Source organism: Desarmillaria tabescens (genome assembly GCF_030435595.1).
Source record: "Desarmillaria tabescens strain CCBAS 213 chromosome Unknown EV420scaffold_49, whole genome shotgun sequence".
Taxonomy (NCBI): domain Eukaryota; kingdom Fungi; phylum Basidiomycota; class Agaricomycetes; order Agaricales; family Physalacriaceae; genus Desarmillaria; species Desarmillaria tabescens.
In genome coordinates, this window is record NW_026848348.1 from 54967 (window position 1) to 66979 (window position 12013).

General features: G+C 48.4%; 5 protein-coding genes across 5 annotated transcripts; all 5 read left to right on the forward strand.

Moving 5' to 3' along the window:
• The first annotated feature begins 1009 nt into the window (after positions 1 to 1009).
• On the forward strand, positions 1010 to 2298 carry EV420DRAFT_1571790 (uncharacterized protein). Its single transcript, XM_060474333.1, has 3 exons — positions 1010 to 1135; positions 1185 to 1366; positions 1419 to 2298. Exons 1-3 carry the CDS (start codon positions 1058 to 1060, stop codon positions 2161 to 2163), a joined length of 1005 nt encoding a protein of 334 aa, XP_060325503.1. The 5' UTR covers positions 1010 to 1057; the 3' UTR covers positions 2164 to 2298.
• Positions 2299 to 3616, forward strand: EV420DRAFT_1571794 (uncharacterized protein). Its single transcript, XM_060474334.1, has 2 exons — positions 2299 to 3092; positions 3151 to 3616. The coding sequence occupies exons 1-2, from the start codon at positions 2638 to 2640 to the stop codon at positions 3215 to 3217; spliced, it is 522 nt and encodes a 173-aa protein (XP_060325504.1). The 5' UTR covers positions 2299 to 2637; the 3' UTR covers positions 3218 to 3616.
• EV420DRAFT_1571796 (uncharacterized protein) lies at positions 3604 to 4791 on the forward strand. The gene has a single exon (XM_060474335.1). The coding sequence runs from the start codon at positions 3670 to 3672 to the stop codon at positions 4636 to 4638; it is 969 nt and encodes a 322-aa protein (XP_060325505.1). The 5' UTR covers positions 3604 to 3669; the 3' UTR covers positions 4639 to 4791.
• A 1082-nt stretch (positions 4792 to 5873) lies between these two features.
• Positions 5874 to 8062, forward strand: EV420DRAFT_920282 (uncharacterized protein). Its single transcript, XM_060483985.1, has 4 exons — positions 5874 to 6000; positions 6056 to 6264; positions 6323 to 6495; positions 6546 to 8062. The coding sequence occupies exons 2-4, from the start codon at positions 6066 to 6068 to the stop codon at positions 7815 to 7817; spliced, it is 1644 nt and encodes a 547-aa protein (XP_060325506.1). The 5' UTR covers positions 5874 to 6000; positions 6056 to 6065; the 3' UTR covers positions 7818 to 8062.
• Positions 8063 to 10145: 2083 nt separating this feature from the next.
• Positions 10146 to 11831, forward strand: EV420DRAFT_1648325 (secreted arabinase; the record flags this gene model as incomplete). The annotated part of the gene is made up of 15 exons (XM_060478134.1): positions 10146 to 10302; positions 10356 to 10473; positions 10530 to 10575; positions 10628 to 10663; positions 10715 to 10754; positions 10806 to 10861; positions 10914 to 10927; positions 10985 to 10995; positions 11045 to 11102; positions 11159 to 11350; positions 11401 to 11482; positions 11532 to 11592; positions 11648 to 11673; positions 11731 to 11769; positions 11820 to 11831. 15 exons carry the CDS (start codon positions 10146 to 10148, stop codon positions 11829 to 11831), a joined length of 948 nt encoding a protein of 315 aa, XP_060325507.1.
• Between the last annotated feature and the right edge of the window lie 182 nt (positions 11832 to 12013).

The window sequence follows — 12013 nt, forward strand, 5'->3', positions numbered from 1 at the left end:
CTGAAGCAACGGGGGCGGCACAATCGATAACGAGCCCCAAAACCGAGGCGAATGATGCATGATTTGAGCTATGCTTGATGCAGATCGTGTGGATCGTGTGATTCCGCCAAGAAGACTCGAAATAGAGGCATAAACATTGGTCAAGCTTCGAGTGGCGTATGTATTGTGATCACGAGAAAAATATCAAAAGAGAGCTTGTTCATGGAGAAGGAAAATCAAACCGGCAGTCGAAGGTCAACGATTTAAACAAGAAACTACCTGCCCTCAAGTTCACATGATCGCATTCCCGTCCTCCTGCCCTTACCCCCACTTCAACCGTTGAACCGCATCGACATCTCCTCCGATAGTCCATAGAATCTGTGGTTAATTTTTTCTTCAAAGGTGATTTCATTGTGTCTAAATACACCGACCTTGCATTCAATTCAGTTAGGCCCACCTTTCCTGCTCTCTGATCGCCAATTCAGTCGTATCGGCTATTTGGTTTCTGGGCCGTGTGATTGATAAGTTCTAGGAGTGGTGCCCAATCTTCTTCGAACTCCGCAGCTGATTTGAAGAGCGAAAATAGCATCACGTCGTGCAGATACTCGAAGCAAATACAGCGCCTATTTTCAAGTTCTCTGGAGACGGCGTTCTTCGAGCGGTGATTCGGATCCTGGCGCTTCATTGCTCCCATGACCATCCAGTCTTGCAATAGCCTTACGAAAACAGCCTTATACAGGCCAACCTAGGCGCTGCTTTCGCTCCCGAAATATCACACCGCACAATATGTAAGTTTCCCAAGGCAATGGCATCTCCTTACAATTTTGTTAATGAATTCTGTTGCTTACAAGATCCGCGATTGAATTCTGGGAAGGCTTGCACTTGACGACCGATCGAGCCACGAACATGCTACAGCCGGGGCCTTTTGTATTGCATCTTTCCTTCCGGGTATTACGACGTTCCGGCGCACGTCGGATCGGACACCGGACAACAGGCGAGGCGCCTGAAGTTAGCACGCTGATCCCATGCTTTGCTTCTCTTCGTTACACCTTGGACACCACCCACCAGGTTCAGCACCATGTCGACGGACTTTCGTTCGCTACTTATCAACGGTGGATGCAGCGATCTCCACCACCTTACTCAGCTGAAACGGAAGGTGCATACAGCTTTTCTTAGCTCTATCAATCTAAACTGATTCTGTATAGGGCCAGCGTGCACCGGTTATCCAACAATACTTCCGGAATCAACGTGAAGTCGCCGACAATGCAGACCTCGAGCTCAGCGAGAGGTGGCTCAAGAAAATGAAGAAAATTATGGGTCAGATTGACGACCACGTCAAGTGGTGCGTTCCTTTCTCCGGGAGGCCCTTCCGCTTCCTGGACCTTGGGTTAGTAGTCACGTTTCTGGAGCTGTGAGGCCTCCCTAAGCGCGATCATTAGCTGTTGCCCGGGAGGTTTCTCTACCTATATCTTAAAGAAGAACAAACAATCTACTGGCGTTGGTATCTCCCTCGACCCGGCAGACGGTGGGCACCCGTATCTCATCGAGCAAGGCATCCGTGACCGACACACGATCATCTTCGCGGACCTCACGCTCTTCCAACTGGGTCCACAAATGATATCCTCTCCCTTCTTTAACTTCAGGCCCCTTCCCGAGGATCTGACTACGCGCCAATTCGACCTTGCTCTCCTCGACGCCCACCACCTTCGTACGCAAAACAGTTCCTCCTCTGACCTCCTCGCGATATCCCAAATTGTGGTGGCTCTCCTATCTATCAAGTTTGGCGCTACGGTCATCATGAAGCTTGCGAACCCTGAAAGCTGGTATACTGTCCGCATGCTGTTCTTCCTGGATGTTCTCTCGGCATCCCTGACGGTTCATAAACCGTATGCGATGCACCGTAATCAAGGGACTTTTTACGCTATTGGTAAAGGTGTCGGAGGGAAGAGTGAAAGGCAGAGGTTCTTGTCGCATAATCTCTTGCCTGAGTTTCAGAAGTTGTGGGTTGACCTGAGGTCGGGGAATGGCGGCGCAGGAAGATCCCTGGAACCGAAGGATTTGAACTTTATCATATCTGATGAACAAGTTAAAGGGTATGCTTCGAGACTGGCGGAGTTGTGTGAACCGGTGTGGAAGATTCAGTCTGCTGCGCTGGAGAAGCTTTATGCAGAGCAAGGGATCTGAGTCGTTGCGCGTTTCTTGTCTGTTCATGTATTGATCTTGTATTATACTCCCCATCAACTCCCCATGTACAATTGTGTAACTACGGCTCTACCTACTCTTTCCGAATAAGGATGTCTTTGTTGTCTTCACGTTGCTCCCTGTTGTTTCCGACATTTGACGCGCTTGATCACGCACATGTGACCGTAATGCGACGACATTTCCAATACACGCTTCTTTCACCTTTACCACCATCTCTCAATCTCTCATGGCGTCGCCCGTTGTTCCTACCGATGAGCAAGTTCTCTCCGAGATCAAGACCTTCACTTCTCCTCTTGGACGCCTGAAAATGCTGAACGCCATGCGTAGCAAAAACAACTGGTCTATCAGAGGCGCGCCTCAAACGACTCTTGGCTGAGGCGAACGACAGTGCCACTCCCGCTCATCAAGATTCTTTCGAGCCTGATGATGTAGTTTCTCTGTTAACTGCCTATTGCAATGCAGTGTCTGCTCCTCTTACTCTGGACCTGCCGACGGGTCCTAATGCCACTTATGAACCCGAAGAACGGAGCGACCTTCCACCCCCAACTCTTCCAGCTAATCCCTTGGCTGCTTAGCTCCGATTCCACAAAGAGAGTACCCGTTTCTTCATTCTTTATGGCCGTGGAGAGTATGACTATGCCGTCACTCCGAATTCTACCATCGGGATCATCCTTTCGGTACGCGGTTGTTTATGTTCTCAATAACAAATCTCCATGCCTGAAAGGGATTTATCAGATCTTCCGAGGTCGCCTTTTGGACTTTCTCAAAGGAAAACGAATGCCTTTGTCCATGGATCAGCAAAGAGCTCTAAACGAAAATGGGGACGTGCAGACTATTTTCGAATATTACGAAGCTGCTGGGAAAAAAGCCGGAATACCTGCTAGCGATGTTGGAAGACAATTTGAAGCCGAGTAAGTCGTCTCACCTTCGAAGTGATAGATGTCTGATATTCTCTCTTACCTTGCTTAGGTATGGTTTCAACCCACTTCGCTGGCGTACGAAGGAACAAAATGATCCAGCTTGGAGAAAAGCATAAGATGAAAAAAAGGAGGCGATACACAAGAAAAATATGATACCGGTGATAAAGGCTATGAGCCAGAGTCTGCCTCGAGGGATGATTCCTGTGGGTAAGGGTGGTAATCCGGTCTACGATCCGAAAGTCAACGGCCGCTTCGCTTTGATCATCACGCAAGTTAGCAAGGCCACGGGGGTGGAGTGTGGGGATTTGCCACTGAATTGAGGGAGGAAGTACGTTACCACTACCATTTTTTATTTGAGCAGGATTTCTGAGGCATGAACTGGCCCCTGTACTAATCTGTTTTGTAGCAGTTATTTTTTCCCTGTCTTTCAAATTTTTATCTCGTAGTTGAAAAACGTAACTTCATACTTCCACTGACCAAATCATAGAGGCCAACTGCCTTGCTTTCCTTTCTTTTTTTACGTTGAAGGGGGGACACCCGAGGTCATCGGTCCGAGTATCCGGTATCGATGACATCAACTGCCTCCTTTCGCGTCGACCCTGACATCCGATTTTCACTTCTCACCATGCAAGACGAGGTACCCAACTACGGCTCAACGTCCACGACGCTTGAATGCGTACCAGAGGACAACATTTTAATCATTGAAGAGAACGAATTCGACGATCCTGCGCACTACAGTCGCCATGTCCGTCTATACACTCTGCTCGTACCATTAGGGACGCTGTGCTTCTTTGCACTCAGCCTCATCCCGTTATTTCTCCTTCCATTACCCCAAAATAACGAACTTTCCGAAATGTCATTTCCTCTACCCGAAATCCTCACTTCGTTGGCACTCTGCTCGCTGTCGTATCACCTCCCAGAGAGCACAAGCGTACTTTTGTGGGCCACCGTGCGCTCTGCGCTCATTTTCATTGCCCCCATGTTGCTAGGTGTGCTTCACCAAGCAGAGTACCCCATACCGACGATTCGAGATGCTGCATTTGTGCGAGTCTGGGTTGTGGGGTTAGCGTGGGCAGCGACAGACGCCTTTGTGGGTATACGGAATGCCTACAAGTCGTTTAGACTGTATTCGCCGTTGGAGGAGAGGGAGCAAGAGGAGGTACTGGTTAGGCAGGAAGATGGATCGAGCTCGGTGTCAACGTCCCTTTCCCTCCTTTCCCACCTTCGAGCGCGAGCCGAGCTCGAAGAGTCATTAGGGGAACCATTCCTTGAGATTCCGCTGTTCGTGTTCTTGCTCCAGCGCATAGGGTCCCTGTTGTTTTCGCTGGGGACGGCGCTATTCTTGACCGCGTCTCTGTACTCGTATGTGCCACATCCTACATCCGTGCTCGAGTGGTGGTGGACGTTTCCTTTGGTGATAGTCCTGCAGACTGCGGTGCAGGTCTTTCGAAGACCACACGTGAGAGTGTATGTCGGAATGGTCGTCGGCTTAGGCATGTTCTTTGCTGGGCTGGGGGTGTGGGGAGCGCTGCAATGAGTGAGGATACCATGGGGATAGTAATACCAACACGGCCTCGATATTTGTGTTCATTTATACTTCACTTTGTTCAAACGTATCCGAGTTTGTACAATTGCTTCTGAAGAAAAGCTCACGCTTACGGACTGGCAATCGCAGAAAATGCTTTTCTGATCTGAGTTCTGAACGGGGAGCTGAAGTAGGTAATTCAGCTCTCCGTAGGGATTGTGCTCTTTCCAAGTACACTTCAATTTGTGCATCAGGAAGAAAAGTTGCAAACGGGCAATGGCAGTGTAGTCTGCCATTCAAAGACAATCTGTTTGCCCTGGGGGGTTGTGACGTGTATACGAGGCACAGAGAAATTGGGTAGTAGGCGCGGTTGGCAGTTAGATGTAGCCTGTAGGTGCTGGTCTCGGCACATGCCCCACGAGGAGAAATTAGTAAACTGCGTTATAATTTCGTAAAACTCATGGATCTTAGAGTGCATACGAACACTGGATTCCTTCTCTAAAGAAATTCTTGAAGTTCTACAGGGTCGAAAATTGATATCGCGGTTCGAACTTCGCAAGAATCGCAACCCGTGCCAGGTGGTGTGACTCTCTTTGTGGGTCAGCTGGAGGAGGGGACATCGCTCAGTACACGAGGCGACATGGACTTGGCGGGTGCCATACAATATAAATGCTCACAAGAGCTGGCAAAACCACTAAGTGTATGGCTGATCGGAGGTCCTCGGCACCGCGCGGCCGGCAAGGTGCACGGACTATAACGTGATCGAAACATTTCCGAATCGAGTCATTACCAACTTGCTGCCTTTTCCGCAGTTTGTCATCTCAGTCCGATGCCCTGTGACGCTTGGACTGATATCCTTCCTAGCAACCTTTGCATAATAAGCACAGCACTGTGTACATCTCGAATATCTCTAGCTTTTACTGGAAAATACGCATTTCTGGATCCTGCTCTCGAAAAACGTGCACAAACATCTGTCCGCAGGTTTTATCGTGAAAACCTGTGATGTAACGGCCCCACGGTATGTGCCAGTCAATTTTGGTTGGTTCTGATATCACATGAAATACAGCCCAATGCACAAATAGATATGGTCCAGCCGGAGATGCATGCTGTTTCCGAAGCTCCGAACCTGTTTCCGGCATGGAAACTTGACCCCGCCCCCATCTCATTAGAAGATATCTGTAGTCCTTGCACAAACATCAAGCTTTCGGAAAGGCGATGCTAACAGACAAAATTTGTGTCAGCGTCAAAAGATTTCTGTTGCTACCTGGACCAGGCTATGCTCCCGAAATCAATGTTCCGTCGACAAGAAAGCATAGCACCACTTTGAGCGTCTTTTCCAAAGCTCGTTCAGAACAGTCATTGGCTATTGCTTCGGTGCGTGTCTCTCTTTAAAACTACAGCAGAGGACTTGAATTTCTATATTGAATAGTGTCGAAGGCATGATGAACGAGAACGATCATGAATGCTTGCCTGAATCGAATGTGGAACCTGAAAATGGTCCGGCGGACTCACCAGCGCATCGCGGAACAAAAGATGGTCAAGAAGGAAGCGTTGGCGTGCTAGAAAACTATCCTTCATTTGCGACTCATTTCGGGATGCGAACCCGTCAGTATCGAACCAGAACAACGTCAGGCAGAAGTACGTGCTGAAATCCAATATCTCGTTCTATTTAAGGCTCAACAGACTAATGTGACAGCAAGACTGGGCCCCATCCCAGATGACTATACCGCACGGTATCCGAAAGATGCTATCGGCGAGGAAATGTCGGCTAATGGAAGATTCTGGCGGACGTACACGGATGAAGCCCTTATTTTTGATGGGGAAATGGTAGATTTGTATCAGGACACCATCAACGTTCTCTTGATTTTTGTCAGTGACATCTTTGTGCAAAATTTTAACTTGACTAATATCGCAGTTAGGCTGGTTTATTCTCTGTGGTTTTGACCACTTTCGTCATTCAAACATCGCAAAAACTACGACCAGATTATACAGAAGTTTCTGCTTCTTTACTCATCGAACTTGTTGGGTTCCAACGCGCAGCGAACACTTCCTCAATTCTCTCTTCTCCTTTCTACCCTTCCATATCTTTTTCCCCATCACCGGCAGATGTCTGGCTGAACAGCCTGTGGTTCGTCAGTCTGACTCTCAGTCTAATAACAGCGCTCGTAGCTATTTTGGTCAAGCAATGGCTTCATCAATACGTCTCTATCATTTCGGATATCTTACCTCGCGACCGTGGCTACATTCGCCACTATCGATACATAGGTTTGAAGACGTGGCAGGTCCCAGTGATCATCGAGCTCCTTCCGGTGCTTCTCCACATCGCCTTGGGTCTATTTTTTGCCGGTCTTTCGATCTATCTGTTCACATTAGACATCGCTATCGCGTATGCCGTTGCTGCCATTTCGGCCACATCTTACGTCGCATATGTCGTTTGCCTCGTCCTCCCCCTCTTCTATCACAATTGCCCTTACAAAACACCGTTAATGCTCCATCTTCCCGGATTGTATCATGCCGCACGTGGTATGGTTTCAAGACTTATTCCTTGCTTCTTCAACAAGCGCTTAGCGAAAGCCCGCCCAATCAAAGACATGGAACGAAACAGTGCTTTTCAGGCGGCAGCAGCCATTGATAGCGAGGCCGTATCTTGGCTGTATTCGGCGTCTTCGAACATCTCTGTTAAACAGATTGTCTTACAAGCCATCCTCGGAAGTCGTATCCGGAACACTGTTGATGTCGACAATGCCTTAGGTCCTATTTTTGACCAACTAGGCGGTCTGGAGCCAGACGTGCAGCACTCAATAGTGAGCCTTCCGTTGCCAAGGCGCCACTCAGACTCCCCGTCGAGAGCAAACCCATTCCGGGACACCACCACTAGCCTGCTTGCGATAATTCGCTCGCCAATGCTAGAGAGTGTCGTCCTACCCCAGAATGTCTGGGTTTCTATCTTAAAGTGTGCGGATTGGGGGTCACCGCCTGCCATTCACTTAGTGATAGAGTTGATGGAACTATGGAAGAATAATCTACTTCAGGAAGATTTCGGTGTTCAAGTATTGGCCGATACACACACCATTCCGGTACTTTATGTCATCTATAACCACCGACGTTTCCAGAACATTTATCGACTGCCTTCGTTTGGTCTCAGGTCCACGGCTTCCCCAGCATTATCCAGACTCTTCCTGGGACGCTAGTCGAGCATTGTCAGCGGTTATCACATTGTTTCGCGTTATGCTGACGTCAAACCTTGAGAATAATGTTCATGGCATAAATTGCCTCTTACACGGGACGTCCATAGCCGTTCAAACGATGCTTCAAAAAAAGGCTTTCCTTGCCTCGCAGGAATACCCGTTGCAGGCGACACCACCGGCTACCTCCGAACAGCCCTTGCCACAACCAGAGATGGCAGCTCGGACGGACTGTCATACCATATCTTCATCCCGAATTTTTCCAGCCACTTTGTCAGTGAAGGGTCGACTGGCGTTGCTTCATATTCTTACTTTCCAGTGACGGTATCACCTCACTCAAGCAGCTACCATCGGTTGAAATCTTCTACACCAACGTAATACGTTGCTTCTTATCGCCCGCTTCCTTAGATGACAACACCTCTAGTTTTAAACAAGAATACTGGACATTAGAATGGCGCCTATTGGAAGAGTTAGTAGCGCCTTTTCTCCTTCCCAATGACATTAGCATACTGCTTCGAGTGTTCATTGCGGAGGGAGGATTACCTGCTCTGTATAACCGGTTTGCGAATGCACATGACCCTGGTCTTCCAAGGCGGGTCCCCTCACGCTTTGCTAGCCAAATTACAAACTGTATGGTCGACACCGATACCTTCAGTCCTCTTCATCTTGCCGGCTCTTCGACAATCCTCTCATTCGTCGATAGTCTCTCGAAGCTTACGCGTCTGCTTCTTCACGACACGGATTGGCATACTATTACTCGTCTGCTTGAAAGACTTCAGCGTACGGATATTCCTGGGTCAACATGGGAGGAGTATTTCACCCAACTCTGTGAGTGGACGTCAGGTAGTGATTTTCGATACGGTGGGACGTTCTGGCATTCTGTCTATATCGTGGCGCGTGTACGTCGGATTCATGCCATGCTTTCTATTCCGACCCATGCATTATCATCATTACCCGAGTACGGCTTTGTATCTGGAGGAGAGGATTACAATGCCCTCCAGAGGGACAGACGAGTCATGTCCAGTCAGTCACTGTAAGGCAGTCCAATTTCTTTGTGGCTATACTGTTCTCATCCTTCATGGCCTAGGCGTGATTCTCTCATGATCGAGGGAGACTATATATTCGCTCCGTTTGCTATCCCCTATAGGCGCTTAATCGATTCGATATAGTTCGTCCCATTCCTTCAGGGTGCCTTTTCAGATCTTATAGAGAGCATGGAAGAAAATGGCAGTTCCTTTTATGCTCCCCGATCCAAAGCGCAACTAGCATGACCCTGTAAATCAATCTAATCGCTCGCGGTACTGCCTGAGTGCCGCAACTATCACCATAGCCTTCGATGGATGAAACAAACATTCGCCGAAGTTTAATAAGATCACTATACCGCATCACGTTGTGCTACCGTCCTATAATCTCCTCCATTTCATTAAAGAAACTCGAAAACTCTGCGCATTCATCAGATACCTGTCCAGAACATCGAGGCTTTCCACAATGTATACTATAGCAGCACAAAATTTGTCGGTACTGCTGCTGTTGTGCAGATAGTTGGGGTACTATGCGCCAGACTGAGCAATTAGGGCGTCTTTCCCTCACGCAGCGAACCAACATTCTCCCTTCCCATTTGTCGTGTCTCTGTTCCCAGAAGAAACTAGGCCAGACAATGAATTGCGCTGCAGAAAGCACCGAACAGGATTTGAGGGAAGCGAGCTATGGCGAAAAGCGGGGTTTGGACCACTGACGGAGGGAACTTCTGACCACTCGTTGTTCTTTACGATGGAGGGAATCGTCGTCAGCCGAGTGATAGGTGCTTCATTTGGAGCCTTACAGCACCTATATTTTCTGCGAGCTTCTGGAATTAGTGGCGTAACACACGAGCTCCAGGAAGGTCAGCTTATGATACCCTCCAGACTCTGATATAGTCGACGGCTCGACGAATTGCGTGCACAGATAGCTGGTTGACTCACCATAAATCCTCAAAGAAACGGCTTCGTAGATTGTCGGCGTATGTTCGGGTATATGCTTCCGGTACAGTGCGGACTGCCAGGACCGATAGCCAATGCAAGTTCTGAATAATCCGCTCCATTCCGGCAACCGACTCGATGCGCACTTCTCACATAGAAGCTTTCTGGTACTTTTCTCCCTCTGCCAAGAACACAATCGGCCGCCTGCTACTCCGTCTAGTGACGTTTCTGCGCCAAGCCCATCGGGATTTGCATTTCTATTTTTCCAGTATTTCTCCTCGACACGGAGCCTTCCAGGTGCTGTAGTCATGGATTCCGCTATAAAATCGGGCTAGCTTTCCGTGCTTGTGCTTTCACATCTCGCCCATTCTTGATTATGGTGTCTTCATCGTCGTTCTTTCAGTTCCTTCTGGTTGCGCTGACCTGCGTTGGCCTTGGTCGCGCGTATGTTAGTCCTGGCGTTGTCACCGGTAGCACGGGTACGCATGACCCTACAATTTGTAAAGACAAAGATGGAACGTATTTCTTGTTTGGTGGGTGTCGCTTTGGCTTCGTTTGTATGCCTGTTCTCATCAGTATTCCCTAGCGACCGCCGTCGGTATCTCGATCACGACATCCACAGACAGGACTGCATTCACTTATCAAGGACTGGTATGGCCTGATGGCGCGAGCTGGACCGATGAGTACACACTCACTTCTAACGGGTCAGTAATCACTGCGTAGAACGGTATTTGCGTCGTTCATCCTCTTCGGACCGTAGAAATTTGTGGGCCCCGGAGTGCTACTATGACGGAAGTCAGTTCTGGGTAGGCTTCTCCCGACGACAATGCAAAGTGTGATCTCATCCCGTCTCTCCAGTTGTATTATGCCGCGTCAAGCTTCGGATCACAGAATGTGCGCTTTTGTCCTGTTCGTGTCTTTATTTCCGACTAAAATGCCTCTTAGTCTGCTATCTTCCTGGCAACATCTTCGACTGGTGCTCCTGGTGAGTAAACAGGCTACGCATCTTCATGGGGTCTTAATTATCGTATTCAAGGGTCCTGGACTAACAAGGGTTTGATAACATCCACGTCTACGGGCGACAGCTATAATGTGTGTTGCTCTTTTCGCGTGGCTAAATGCGACACTGATAAATGGCTTTCAGGCGATTGATCCTAAGTAAATGTTTCCTCTTCATAATGATACACCGGTGTATTCTAACCTTACATCCTATAGTCTGTATATCGGTGTGTCCGTTTATGTTCTCACTATGATATAGAATTGACCTTCCAACAGACGGAAGCACCTGGTATCTCAGTCTTGGCAGTTTTTGGACTGGAATCAAGATGATCAAGTACGTCACCGTCTTAAGCGAAAAGCTGCGCGTTTATCAATGCTCATGGACTATAGACTCAACTCTTCGACTGGTCTTTCTTCGGGATCCTCTGTAACATCGCTGGCTCAACGCACAGAGGCAAGCGGTGCTATCGAGGCCAGTAGCATCTACAAATACGGAAGTTACTACTACCTTTTCACTTCGTGGGACGTCTGCTGCTCAGGAACGTCGAGTACGTACAATATCCGAGTTGGGAGGTCAACAAGGTACTATCTTAATATTTTTCTCTGTTTGAAAGCTGATGATGTTGCGATAGTATCGAGGGAACGTACTATGACGAGAGCGGGGTTTCCCTACTCAGTGGCGGAGGAACTTTGGTCTTGGAGAGCCATGATGCAGTGCGTAGTAACTGTCATTTGTCGCCGAACTTTCGTTGAGCCGTGACAGATCTATGGTCCCGGCGGTCAAGATATCCTGGAAGATGGAGATGGTCCCATCCTTGTCTACCGTAAGCATGGAGTCGTCATTATGTCTTGCTTGCAGAGGATTGATTATCTTGATAGACTACTATACCTCGGCAGGAAGCTTCGTAAGTGCTTTAATGTCCCCGTGCGCTGAGTGAAGGCTTACCTTTTTCCTTCTGTAGCTGGGTATCAACAGGCTCGACTTTTCTACAGGCTGGCCGGTAAGTAGGTGAAGGGAGTATGCATGAGGTTATCTGATCATTTTCTTTAGGTGGTGGCTTGAAGGATTGGGATTATAACCTCATTTTCCAAAGAAACCTGGTTAGAATTATCTCGGAGAAAAGGATACTCAGGAGGCCTAATTTTTTAGTACCTTGTTTCAATTTGTACCAAGTCAACTTGAGCATCAACTATCTGCTGGAAGTGCTGGAAGGGATAATTACTCACTCGGAGTTCGGACCGAGA

What these genes read in the sequence shown, in the direction of transcription:
- EV420DRAFT_1571790 (XM_060474333.1), top strand. Translation starts at nt 1,058, where the DNA reads ATGTCGACGGACTTTCGTTCGCTACTTATCAACGGTGGATGCAGCGAT. An exon ending in TTACTCAGCTGAAACGGAAG is followed by an intron (nt 1,136 to 1,184) that starts GTGCATACAGCT and finishes GATTCTGTATAG; the next exon opens with GGCCAGCGTGCACCGGTTAT. An exon ending in TTCCGCTTCCTGGACCTTGG is followed by an intron (nt 1,367 to 1,418) that starts GTTAGTAGTCAC and finishes CGCGATCATTAG; the next exon opens with CTGTTGCCCGGGAGGTTTCT.
- EV420DRAFT_1571794 (XM_060474334.1), top strand. Translation starts at nt 2,638, where the DNA reads ATGCAGTGTCTGCTCCTCTTACTCTGGACCTGCCGACGGGTCCTAATG. An exon ending in GGAAGACAATTTGAAGCCGA is followed by an intron (nt 3,093 to 3,150) that starts GTAAGTCGTCTC and finishes TACCTTGCTTAG; the next exon opens with GTATGGTTTCAACCCACTTC.
- EV420DRAFT_1571796 (XM_060474335.1), top strand. Translation starts at nt 3,670, where the DNA reads ATGACATCAACTGCCTCCTTTCGCGTCGACCCTGACATCCGATTTTCA.
- EV420DRAFT_920282 (XM_060483985.1), top strand. Translation starts at nt 6,066, where the DNA reads ATGATGAACGAGAACGATCATGAATGCTTGCCTGAATCGAATGTGGAA. An exon ending in CAGAACAACGTCAGGCAGAA is followed by an intron (nt 6,265 to 6,322) that starts GTACGTGCTGAA and finishes CTAATGTGACAG; the next exon opens with CAAGACTGGGCCCCATCCCA. An exon ending in TCAACGTTCTCTTGATTTTT is followed by an intron (nt 6,496 to 6,545) that starts GTCAGTGACATC and finishes TATCGCAGTTAG; the next exon opens with GCTGGTTTATTCTCTGTGGT.